This window comes from Aulonocara sp. 'chitande type north' Nkhata Bay, linkage group LG19 (genome assembly GCF_057382095.1).
Source record: "Aulonocara sp. 'chitande type north' Nkhata Bay isolate Kocher_YH1m ecotype deep benthic linkage group LG19, A_spYH_male_GT1.1, whole genome shotgun sequence".
Classification (NCBI taxonomy): Eukaryota; Metazoa; Chordata; class Actinopteri; order Cichliformes; family Cichlidae; genus Aulonocara; species Aulonocara sp. 'chitande type north' Nkhata Bay.
Window position 1 is genome coordinate 30,714,730 of NC_141362.1, and position 13,340 is coordinate 30,728,069.

Sequence of the window (13,340 nt, forward strand, 5' to 3'; positions counted from 1 at the left end):
AGCCACCTTTGTAACGTTTCCGAGCACTTATTCCGAATCTAAATCCCAATTAATTATATTATTAGGTAATTGTGAACATGAAAAACTGCATCTATAGAAAGACCTATGAAATAATGCAAAAGACGTTCGAATTTTGACTCAACTAATCTACGACTAAACACGGTCTAAAATACGATTTTAACAAGCATTTATCCACTGGAAGTATATATACATTCTCTCACAATCTTAATTCAATACTCTTTGAAAGCCATGCATTTCTTTTATATAAAAATAGATGTAGATTTGAGGGGTCCCAGTATTTTGGAAAATGCTTTAAAAAAGTTATAAAATATTATAAATGTTATTAAACATTAAGGCACACCAGCTCACTGTGCAGCAACTGAAGCAACACAACGATATCAAAATATAAAGAACATATGAAGGAAATCGCTCTTTGTAATATTTCTATTGAAATGTTTTTGCCTATTTATTTTAAACGTACGGGCAGTTCAAAGTTTCGTCACGTGGATCAATATTGTCGCGCGCATGCGCCTTTCTCTGTTGCTATCCACTTGTTGTAGTTACAGGAAGATTAACGGCGATTGCTGGACTTGGCGATACCAACTAGCTTACTGTTAGCAGCCTCCACAGAAATTCAAGGCAAGTTTTTGTGGTCCGGGTATAGTGGTTAACTCATTTGCCTTGCATGTGAAAGGTTCCCGGTTCGTTTCCGGGAGGAAACAAACCCACCCTCAGAGTGTTATAAGCTAATGTACTCTCAAGTGCTGGTCCCAGCCCAAAGGAAGGGCATCCGCGCGTAATAGTCAAAATACGCGGATCTATTTGCTGTGGCGATCCCTTGGGAAAAAAGCGAGCAGGCGAAAGTACCTTCTTTCTGTTGCTGTATGTATTTGTACTTCATTATAAAAACCTCAGTGGTGTCAAATTAAGCAGACTTTGCGTAGTTGACAACGCGTGCAGGCATAAAAGTAACGCTTTATTTAGCAGTCTGGTTTTGTCTTAACCATAGACTGTCTATAACGTGTTAAGATGATTTCACTGCCACAGCAGGCAGACTTAGAAAGCAGCAGCGGTTCTCAGGTGAGAGCATGCTAACTGTAAATCACTGTAGGACGCTGTTAGTGTTGCAGTCTTCGTGTTAAGCTGTCGTGGAGCAGAGTGTTATTAATACATCGGCGTTTTTATGAGATCATCTTAGAAGTGACTGTTGTGTTTGCCCTTGGATGTTGCAGATGCCAGGGTAAACACTAGATACCGGTACTTGGTCCCACGAAGATTTCTCCGGGCAGATCGTACCCCCCTTTGCAGTGAAAATGCCAGCCGTGATCCGTGATAAAGAGGACTCTGAATCCTCCTCAGAAGACGAGCAAGAGTAAGTACAAGTTAGCAGTTCATATTAATATGTCTGCTGCAGAATAAAGGACAGCCTGTGATCTAAACAGAGTCAAGGTCAGAGGTTATAGAAGCACCTGGGATTATCTGCTTTATATCACAAATAAAACAAGCTGCCTCAAATCTGTCTTTTCTCATTTAAAGAAAAAAGCAACAACTCTCTCAATCAATGCTATTGGTGCCTTTGTTTTGAGTATTTTGTCCTTCAAGAGGAGCTACTGTTGCTTGTTTGCAGACACACTGGAGAAGAGTAGGATATTGCTCACAGTCCCTGCAATCCCTGTGGGACTTGGCAAGTCAGTTAACTTCTTAGCCTACTGATCCTCTTGGCATACTGCATAAGATTTCCAAATAATACATCTTGTAATATGACATTATGGTGAACTAAAAGCATTGTTCATTTTCTCTCTCATTGCAAGTTACCAAATCAATTTAAGGTGAAATGTAATCGGTGAGGGATTACAGAAGATGTCCTGAGCTCTGTTTAATCATTTATGTCAAGATACATGCAAACAAAATGACACCTTCAGGTGTCTTTCATTCTGTATAATTGATGACTGTCATTTAGACAAATGAGTATATATCCCTCTGCTGTGGATGCATCAGCTGGTCTTTGCTTTCTTGTCTCGGTCTAATAATTCCCTCTTAAGCCGTGCTTAGTCATACCTTTCTGGGTTCCTCTGTATCTGCTTTTAGGCTCCATCTCCTAAATTAGTTTGGATTGCTTAGAGTTAGCATTTAACCTTCAGGCTACCAACGCTGCATTTATTGACATGGCAGTAATTATACATTGAGATGCTACAACATGGTTGTTCAAAAATATCTACCCCATAAACACATCTCAGTTCCATTGCAAGAGTAATATTGCAGTAGTTTTTTTTAAACAACTGCTGTCTGCAATTTTTTACTTGCACACAAAAAGTCTTGACACCATGAAAGAAGTGTTGACCTTCCTCAAAAACACAAAAGGAAAGTCACCATGACTGTGATAAAAGGACAGTACTGTTTTGGTGCGAAAATGAGAAATAGGTGCCGCGGTTTACTGAAACAGCAAACACACAAGGTAATATAGTATATAAAGCAAAAACAAAGTTTTTACAATTCTAAAGAGCTTGAAAGTCATATTTTGTTTGACCGCCTTTATTCTTCAGCACAGCCTGAACTCTCTTGGGCAAGTTCCGGGCATCTTGAAGGACTTTCAAAGCTCTTCTTTGGATGCCTTCTGTTCTGTTCTCTGTCAAGATGATCCCACACTGCTTCAATAATGTTGAGGTCCAGGCTCTGGTGAGACTGATAGTGTTCCACTGTGGGTTTTTTAATCCAGGTATACTTGTACTGCCTTGGCATTGTATGCGGAATCATTGTCATGCTTAAAAATGAAACTGTTTGCAATGAGATGCTTTTCAGATAGTGTTGCATTGTAGAAGAAAATGTGAAACCACTTTTCTTTGTTTATAATTATATAAATAATCCACAACATCACTGGCTGAAATGTAGCCCCAAACCCTGACAGAGCCTTCAGTGTGTTTTACAGATGGCTAAAGACAAATTCTGGATTCACCACTCCGTAAGGCCTGTTGCTGTGCAGTTCTTTTGAATTTTGGCATTTTTCTGTCCTTTCTCCCTGTTTCTCTTCCTTAAGACTGGCTTTTTGACAGCCACCCTTCCACTTAAACCATTGCTAATGAGGGCTTGGTTTAGAGTAGCAGATCAACTGAAGAGCCAGATGCATCTCTCAGGTCGTGTGTCAGATTTGTACTTGTCCTATTCCTTAATGAACATTTCATCTGCTGTAGATAGTTTTTTTAGACCTGCCACATCTTTTTCTTCTTTAACTTGTCCAGTTTCCCTTTTAAGGACACACTGCGCATCTCGCTACACAAACAGTTCAGCTAATAGCTCTTTGGAAACAACACTGGTTCACGCCTTGAGTTTGGTGCCTTTTAATGCTTGCTTGTATTATAGTGAGCAAAATGCAAAGAAATTGTGTACCAGTTTTTCTTAAGTTCAATTTAAAATGGACAAAATAACAGGAGTATGCACAGTTTCACTTCTGGTAAGTAAGGTTGCACTCTTTGCCTTAATTACAGTGTATGCGGACCTTCATGCCACATGGGATGGCTACATGGTATAACATTACAGGCTGTCACAAAAGATGCACAGCACACATAAAGGCGAAACCATCCATTGGAAACCTACCATGGCAGAAACACAAGTCTACAGCACAGGCCTTTATTTCAACGTTTTGTTGAATTTAATAAAAACAGAAAAATCATAATCATGAGAATAAATGTTTTACAAAATGCACCCTGCACATGCTGATAGATGTCTGTCCAATAAGCCGTTCTATTTAAAATAAGATAAGATATACTTCATTTAGCCCATGTGCCAAAACATTAAAGACAACCTATAACAAGTTTAGATAAAGTACAATAATGCAGTAGACGTGGGACTGGAACCAAAATGTAATAGAAAGAAATGTCAGTTCCTCTTTGAATTTTACTGTTACAAATATCAACAATGCTTTAAAAGTACTAATATTGCACGATCATATTCAGAGATGATGGTGGTGATGTTAACACATTCTTCTGTATAAGATCTTAACATCTTGTGTGTATGCAGGTGTCTGGGTAGTCTCGGTGATGGCTTACGCTCATGATAAACAACAAGCTTAAATACTATCAAAAGACTCCTCTTAACAGTGAGCAACCCAGCCGTGTCAGTGCGATAATCTGCGATATTGTCTCACATACCTGGATACTTGAGCTAAGGGCAGCAGTTGCTTGCATGCCCCACCTCTCCCACTTGTCAAGGCTGGTCATACCTGATTGACTTCTACTCCATCATCATGTCACCTTATCTTATTTTGACCCCCTGATAAGCAGGCTGTGTCTGGTACTGTTAGACATTCTCGACTTTTACAAGGGTATTTGGAGTACTGTACATGGGTTTGTTATTGCCCAGCACCTCACAAAGCTCTGTGTGGTCCTGCCTCTATCTGCTTGACTGAAATAAACACCACGTCACGAGGCATTCCCGCAGCCTTAGGTAAGATGCCCATATAGGTCAGTTCATGTCATCCTGGAAGATTTTGGGCACTGAAATTCACCCCAAAGTGCATCTCTGAAACTTTGCTCCTGTTATTTTTATTAAGTGTCTGTATAATTTGTCACCCACTAGAGACCATCCCTGCATCTCATGGGGCAGCCTTAGCAAGACCATCCCGATTCTCCTGTTTTTCCCTGAAGCTGTTGTTTCAAAAGATGGAAGCATATCTTCTGTTGGAGGTACAGTGCAGAGTAATAAAAATGACATTTTGGGGGGAATAAAAATGACATTTTGGAGCCTATAAAAGTTCAATGCTAAGAATATCTTGTTGTGCTTTTTGCACAGAACGATATAATATGGCCTTCAAGATTGTGCGCACAGAGAGCCGCCTGGTACGAGAAATACTCACCAATCACGGATTCCATGAGGTAATGTTCTCACTTAAATCGTACAACTTTAACAGATAATCTTGTAAAAATACATTGTTTTTCTTTTTTTCTTTCTTTTTTTTTTTGCGGCACATGCAATTGTAGGATACGCTTTACTGTAGGTCTGTTAATCTTCATTTGACTGCTGGTGACAAAGCCCGGGAATGCACCCATGGAAAAAAACAAAATGACCTCAAAAAGCATTAATCTGGTTTCACGAGGGCACACAATCCCCGTTATTGCTCTCTCCAAGCAGCTACAATTAATTCCCTTTTTATTTCATTTCAATGCTTCTCGACTGCTGCTAACCCATCATCAAAAGGCAGACGAGTGTCTACCGCAGCCCGGACAGAGCCAAACTTTAATAAGCCTTTATTGCGAACATCTGGCTCTCCACGGGACGCGGACAGAATGGCCATGTGAATCCCGCCTCCTAACAAATTGTTGGAAAAATACACAAATAAAGAGATAAAATAACATGACAGTGATGGAAATCTGTGAACTGGCCTTCCCTTTTGAGATCGTGTCAAAAGCGTAAGTCGTACAGTAGTTCGTGGGGTTAGTGATGGGGTAATGGTGGTGATGCTGGAGTCTGTTTCTTAGATTCAGCCGAGCAATCAAACGTGATGGACGTCAGAATACGATGCTTCTGTTGGTGGCTGGAAACTCTTGAGAGCTTACCCTTTTAATGATCCCTTTGCTGGTGTATTTTACTTTTTGTGCGCTAAATCAAAATCATTTCATCTGGCTTGTCTGCTCAGTTCAGTCTTGCTATTTTTCAGGTTCACCCAAACAGCAATGACTTCAACCTCATGTGGACAGGGTCTCACCTCAAGCCTTACGTACTACGCAGCCTTCAAGACTTCCAGAAGGTCAACCACTTTCCCAGGTATAATAGAGGTTTCAAATATAGAGTGTGTTTCCACTGTTTCCTCTGTTATAAATATCGCCGTATGAGGCAATGTGTTTGTTGGCTTTCGCTTGCAACGTGCGATTTATTTGGGACCGATGTCTTTATGAAGCATGAAGTGAATCATACCGTCAGGCCCAGGGTGTTCTGTAGCCGTTATGTGTTCCTATATTTGTTCTTCCACACGTCCAGATCGCACGAACTGACACGCAAAGACCGTCTCTATAAAAACATCCAGCGAATGCAACAGACTCATGGCTTCAAAAACTTCCACATTGTTCCTCAGACCTTTGTGCTTCCCGCCGAGTACCAGGAATTCTGCAGTAAGATACCACCCACACATAATCCTGTTCGTCTTAGCAGGGCTATATTTATGACATGTTTACAGTCATTTTGAATGACTGCAGTTCTCTGCGTTTCCTGCTTTCCTCTTCTTCTTTTCTTTCTTTTCCTCAGATTGCTTTGCCAAGGACAAGGGCCCGTGGATAATTAAACCAGTAGCATCTTCAAGAGGACGAGGTATCTACTTGGTTAGCAATGTGAGTTTATTTTATTCTTAGACTTCTGTGCCTTTTGATCCTTAAAATGTGAACACTTCACACTTTTCTCTCCTTTCATTTTCCCCTCTCCCCAACCGGTCACACCAGATGGCCACCCTCCCCTGAGTCTGCTGTCATGGCTGCCAAGTGCTTGTTCATAGCAGATAATTGGCTCCCTGGCCTTCTGTCTGTAGTGTTTTAGTCTTTTCCTTAACATATAATGTGTACTGTGGCTATTACACTGTTTTAAATGGCTCTGAGTCTAATTACATTTTTTAATTCTAAACTTCAGTTGTCAAAACCTTCAGAGGACTTCAGTGATATAATAAATATAATTTGACAGAAAAATACTTCTACAAATTCCACCTCGTTGTTTGTTCCTGGTGCTTTGTGGCTACAAACCTGGGTGGTCATCGAGGAAAAAAGAAAGCAAATTAGTGGACTTTGTGTTGCAAGTATGCTGCCAACCTAGTGTTTTTGAAAGGTTAAGAGTAAACCTTAACCTTTAAGTAAAGTAATTTTGAGTCACGGTTATAGGTATTTTTCTTTCTTCCTTAATTCCCTGTGTAGTTTAGTCTTGGTATACTTGGTACTGCTGATCCCCAAGTTTGGAGGATGTCAACTATTACTTCTTTCCCACCTGTGTTTGAGCTTGGTGTGACTGCACTGGCGTGTGTTTGCAAAGATGGGGAAAGTTATTCCACATCGCTTTTATGTCGGACTAGTGTCGGATGTTGGAACTCGGAAGTGATGTCACTCCAGAGTTAGTGCATTCCAGTGCTAAAGTTGGAAAAGCGAGAACAAAAACAGGATTTGTTTTGATTCTTAGCGAGATAAAGCCATCCAGGTATCACAAGCAATACAACATAATACTTGTTTTTTATGTGGGGTGGCTGTAGCTCAGGAGGTAGAGTAGGTCATCTGCTGATTGTCTGCTGATCAGAAGGTTGGTTGTTCGATCCCTGGCTTCCCCGGTTTGTATCTATTAGAGTATGAATGTTAGTTAGAAAGCACTGAAAAGCATAGAAAAGAGTCTGTGTGTGAATGGGTGAAAAAAGTGCTTTGAGTGCTCCAGGAGAACAGAAAAGCACTATATAAGAATCAGTCCATTTACATACTTCAAACCAGCATTGGGGCACATTCTTGGGTAGAGCCTGGTCAGTGCTTTGTGTATAGCTTTTTTTATCAAGTCACAAACATACAACATTGGCTATGGAGATTTTACAGTTCAAGTTGTACTACTGTTTACAGTAGTACACTTTACATTCATTGCCACCATTGCAGACTGTTAACTGGAGGTTGGTGGGGCTTCTCTGACTTTCTGAATAGGAAATATGAGTTGAAGGGGGCATTCGAGATTAAATTTCGGACCAGGGACTCAGAAATCCTGATTTCTGACCTAATCTGAAATGCACAGTTCTTCTCCCCAAAATAGCCTTTTCAAAAAAATAAAAATAGTGTTGGCATATTTGTAAAGTATGAAAGATAAAACAACACTGAACACAATTAACTGAATCTTTCTTTGTTAATGGGGACTCCAGCACTGGGACTAGTGTTTAATAGTAACTACAAAGCTAAAGCCAGCAGAGTTTAAGAATAGGTTAACACGGACTGAGAAACGGGGAGAAGAAAACAGCTAATCTTAATGCCAAGCAAAGCTCAAAACAATAATACTGACTGTCAGTCAGCTCTTCTGTTGTGTGTGTGTGTGAGAATAAACCATGTGCAAGCATGAATTCGCATTAAGGGTAAAACCTTAGTGGGAGTTAACTATAAGCACACTGACATAAAAAAGTACCATGTGAACTCAAACAGTCACTTGGCCAGATGTTATCTAAGTGTGGGGGTTGCACTGATACAGCTGTCTTCGAAGTAAGTATCAACCAGCGTTTCAGACATTAATAAGCTTCGCGGAGTAAATCACACACTTTCAAGGCCCCGGGCTCTTGGAGGAGCTCAACAAGGTTCTCACCCTTGGAAAACATGTGCACGATTCTTCTTCTTCTCAGGCATTTTTATGAAACAGTGGAAAGAATGTCAGAGCGATATTTGGAGAAAAGAAAGAAATACGTTCATCTTTTTTGCTTTGCTTTTTCTCTGAACTGTAGCCAGCGCTGAGGTTACTCCAACTCCTACCCCCCCCGCCCTTTACCCCATCTCTTCTCAACTTCACCACCTGCAACACATTTCAACCTCATAAATGACCCATCTCCCACCACCAGATTGTGTTTTTATAGGCTGTTATTGAAGCTTGACCCGCTATGACCAGCGTCACTGAAACTTTTCTTCATCTTATTATCCTTTGATGTTTATGGTTCACTGCAGCGTCTCGTCAGCCCAATGAACTTGAGTATTTAATGCAGTTCTATATGAATCATTCGTGGTGTTGTAGCTTTAAACTTGTGATAAAATACTGCCCGCATTTTCTTCTGTGTTCATCATATCTTCTTTTGTGCGTCCTGCTTCTCATCTACAGCCAAATCAGATTTCCATGACTGAAAACATTTTGGTGTCTCGCTATATTAATAACCCGCTACTCATTGATGGTGAGTTGTTACAGTTATATTTTTGCTATTTTCTTTTGACAGATTTGCACTGAACAATTTTATGACTTAATCTAATTGTTGTTTTTACAGGGTTCAAGTTTGACGTTCGTTTGTACGTGTTGGTAACGTCTTACGATCCTCTCCTCATCTATGTGTATGAGGAAGGCTTGGCTAGGTGAGTGTTTTTACCTTTGAAATGGTGACTAATACAATAGAAGCTATCTCCTGGTGCTTTTACATAAGATTTTATGTTGTCTTTTTGGTATCCATCCATCCATACAGCCATACATCTTGCTGTTTATCTGCTTTTAGCTGATAGAGACGGTAATTTTATTTTTTATTTTTTATTTTTTATTCCTATTTATTCTATTTATCCCCTTTGTATATTTTATTTATATTTGTCTCTGTATTTATATATGTGTGTGTGTGTGTGTGTGTGTGTGTGTATATATATATATATATATAACAATTCTGTAACTGTAACTTCGGTCGTTGCTGTGCTTTTTTTTGGAAGTCGAATTTCCCAGAGGAACCCACCCGAGGGATTAATAAAGTTCTATCTTATCTTATCTTATCTTATCTTAATTTAAACAAATATATTAAACAAATATATATAGACTTCCCTTTCTCCAGCCACTTCCTCAGCTCTTCTGGGCTGTGTTACCAAAGTGTTCCTGATTTAGCTGAGAGACAAATTCTTTTAAGTGTGTCCTGGGTCTGCCCCAGGTTCTCCTACCGGTATACCCCAAGACACCTCACTTAGGAGGCACTCACAATGCTTCTTATGTAGAAGTCACCTTAACTTGATGAGATGATGATCAAAGTCTTCACTTTTATTTTTTTGCAACTGAAAAATAACAGTATGTTACGTCTTTATGATTCAACACCTACATTTCCACTCTGTGTTGTTTGCTGTTGCTGGCGTCGCCACATCACGATGCATTTGATTGACACACTTCAACTGCAGTTCACACACTTCTCAGAGTCATCCATAGGGTTGTATTTGACTTTCTAGTTGGTCAGTTCTGGCTGGATGGCATAGATAGAACAATAAGTCACCATCATCTTCATGTCCACTCAACACATTCTTTTACTAAATATAAGTTCTTTCTCTCTTCTAAAACCACCAGTTATCAATTTAAAATTCAGTGATGTGAGATTGTCCTTGCCTCTCACTCTGTCAGCCCTGTGAAGGACTAGCGAGCTGTCCTCTTGGCTTCTGACAGTTTGAATAGGCTCCCCTAATTTAGATAAGTGGTTAACCAACATGAAACTTCCTGTTTATATGTGTCACGTTATATTAGGTTTTTGTGCCACGTTGCGTGTTGTTAAGGAAAACCTTGTTTATTATTATGGATCCAGCGGGACTTTGTGAAACACTACATTCATCTTCCTTTAGCACCCACAAGAGGGCATCCTAAACTTTGCAGACTGCCTGTGTGGAGCGTGTGGCTTTGGCCACTTTAAAACAAAGCGCTCTATTGTTTCACTTGTAGGATGTGCTAATCAAATGTTTGCTGATTGTGACATTGTTCAAAGCTCATATCTATCACGACTTTATGTAATTGCGCTCGAGTTATTAGGCCTGGGTGTTCAGAGCAATAATAATTTCTTTAACAAAGAAAGGCTATTGTCAGACACGGTTGGGTCAGGAGAGGGTTGATGATTTATAGAATGACTGGCTCCTCACCTCGCTCTGATAGAGGTGCGTGCTCATGCTGGAAACACAGTGCCACTTCCCTCTTATTTGCTGGCTTCATTATCAACTGTTTTCAGTAAATCATGGCCGAATCTTGAATCCCACTTTTATCTCCTGACATTCCTTCACATGTGTTGGTATTCAGGTACATGGTGTGTGCCAAAGGAATTCTCATTATTGCACATGTGGCATCCACTCCTCTCAAACACTGTCAGAAACTAATCTCTTTCCTTATTATTTATAGTCAAGTGTCTTACAAATGTGGATGTTACGGCACATGGATATGTAGGGGAATAGTTGGATTACGTAGAAGGATTTTCCCCCCCCCTTTTTCCTCTTGTGTAAATAAACCCTGCTCCTTCACAGATTTGCCACAGTTAAGTATGACAGGACTTCAAAGAACATCAAGAACACATTCATGCACCTCACCAACTACAGCGTGAACAAAAAGAGCAGTGATTATGTCAGGTAAGTCCCTTCAGTGATCAAAATACAACGCGGTGCTGTTACGGGAAGGCTCCCCCTCTGACTCATCCATTTATTACGGCTGGAGTGTTTGAAGCTCATTTCTTTCTTTTCAGTTGCGATGACCCCGAAGTTGAGGATTATGGGAACAAATGGAGTATGAGTGCAGTGCTGAGGTATTTGAAGCAGGAGGGGAAGGACACCACATGTGAGTTAGACCTTCACCTTGTTCTTTTCATTTTTAATATCCATGCAATGACGACAGAAGTAACTTTTCAATCTGTTTTCTTTTTTAAAATATCTTATTTTCCTTTGATGTTTCTGTCGCAGTGCTGATGAAGCAAGTTGAGGACCTCATCGTCAAAGCTGTACTGAGCGCTGAGCTACAGATAGCCACCGCCTGCAAGACATTTGTTCCTCACAAGACAAACTGCTTTGGTAATCATTTCCTATTCTTCTTAAAACTATCTTTTTTCCCCAGCCACAGTTAAAACAATCTAGTCCCCCAAAATATGCTTACACCTGCTACAGCCACTGTGAATTATGGGATCCAGCTGCGTTTCCAAAAGAATTTGCTAAAATTCTGAAAGACTAGTCTGAATGTGAAGGCCATCAGCACAAATGTGGCTCCTCAAGAATTTCTTTTGAATGAAATTTGAACTCCGGGGGGAAAGAAAATCTCTCTTTTTGCTCACGGTGCAGAAGCACTCACACATACTTAGTCATACATATTACCACACCCCTCACATTTCTCTTCAGCTTCAGATTCATTGTCCAGCAGCTCCTCCATACTATTTGTCCACTGAACCGTGCTGAAGTTGTAGACATTCATTCCTCAGTGTGGAACCTTCCTGCATGTTTGCTGCCCTCTGACTGGCTGCCGGGTCGTGGACGGCCTGTTGACTAAAGCAGGAATTTGCTTCCTCTCCTCTGTTGCCATTCAGCCTGATTTAGACTGACTGTTTTCTTGGCTAGTCTTGCCTTGCAGTGGGCTCGTGTGAACTCCATTTTGGAGCCATTACCCATGTTAGTGTTGGCACTAATTGTCTGTGCTCTTTCTTCGTGTCTGGCAGCCTTTCTGAGATTTTGGGTTTGAAAGCGAGTACACTGGCCTAGCTTCTCTCAGCACCACTGCCTCTTTTTCACTCTCTCCCCCCCTTTTCTCTTGCTGTTTCTTCTGCCGCGTTATGTTTATAATTCGCCCTTTCATGCTCACATTCTCCTCACCTCTCAGTTGTTAGAAAAATAAAGGACTCCACAGTTGTGACAGGCCTCTTAGACGTAATAGTCCTACAATGGGCGGTTGTTTGGGCTGTACTGGATGCATATCAGCAAAATATAACCATCAGACATTCGCCTGCATAAAGATGCTATCTGCACCCTGAGCATCACTGCAAGGTTGAGAAAACACACATTAACCCAGGGTGTAAAAGGTGACCATGCAGGTATTTACTTACCAAGCCTCAACCTGGCTTTCATACATACCTGAGAGACACTGTATACAACGCGATGACATATTTTTGGAGAGAGGGGGTGAAAAACAAGAATGGATAAACAGGTTTGCTTCTGTTCTCATTCATTATTTTTGTCAGTGCTTGTATTCTGTTTTTGTGTTTTGTTTTGTTTTACCGGGCGATCGTGGCTCAAGAGTTGGGAGTTTGCCTTGTAATCGGAAGGTTGCCGGTTCGAGCCCCGGCTTGGACAGTCTCGGTCGTTGTGTCCTTGGGCAAGACACTTCACCCGTCGCCTACTGGTGGTGGTCAGAGGGCCCGGTGGCGCCAGTGTCCGGCAGCCTCGCCTCTGTCAGTGCGCCCCAGGGTGGCTGTGGCTACAATGTAGCTGCCATCACCAGTGTGTGAATGTGTGTGTGAATGGGTGGATGACTGGATATGTAAAGCGCTTTGGGGTCCTTAGGGACTAGTAAAGCGCTATATAAATACAGACCATTTACCATTGTTTTGTTTTTTTAAATGCATTCACAAAAATGCTCCACAGATGCATGCAAACAGCACACTAGCAACTGAATCTGATCTTGCACCAACCTGTAGACGAGTAAGAATGTGTTCCTGTTTTATATTGTTTTGTTCATAGCCTGCTTTGAAACTGAACTAAAGGTGAACAAGTGGTAAGAGGTGTTTACATTAATATTGCAGAAACCCAAGTCTGCTTCATGTATACAGTAGCTGGACTGAACAATAACAATTAGGTACTGCACCTTTTGATTAGGACCCATAATACTCTGGAGTCTGTTGTGAGCATGGCCATTATCGTACTTCATCCGTATCAGTTTACTGTTGAATTTAGTGCAGTTTT

The 13,340-nt window shown here is 40.8% G+C and overlaps 1 protein-coding gene across 7 annotated transcripts in view; it reads left to right on the forward strand.

The window, feature by feature from the left end:
* Positions 1 to 545: 545 nt before the first annotated feature.
* ttll5 (tubulin tyrosine ligase-like family, member 5) overlaps positions 546 to 13,340 on the forward strand; it is a 64,195-nt gene continuing 51,400 nt past the window's right edge. For 6 of the 7 annotated variants that reach the window (XM_086275316.1, XM_086275319.1, XM_086275318.1 and 3 more), the window contains exons 1-12: positions 546 to 639; positions 1,233 to 1,372; positions 4,573 to 4,679; positions 4,786 to 4,868; positions 5,651 to 5,757; positions 5,971 to 6,101; positions 6,235 to 6,317; positions 8,794 to 8,863; positions 8,954 to 9,038; positions 10,929 to 11,030; positions 11,144 to 11,235; positions 11,358 to 11,465. In XM_086275316.1, the coding sequence (XP_086131442.1) occupies positions 1,314 to 1,372; positions 4,573 to 4,679; positions 4,786 to 4,868; positions 5,651 to 5,757; positions 5,971 to 6,101; positions 6,235 to 6,317; positions 8,794 to 8,863; positions 8,954 to 9,038; positions 10,929 to 11,030; positions 11,144 to 11,235; positions 11,358 to 11,465 (1,027 nt within the window). In that variant the 5' untranslated portion in view covers positions 546 to 639; positions 1,233 to 1,313. The other variant, XM_086275317.1, reaches the window with a different exon arrangement.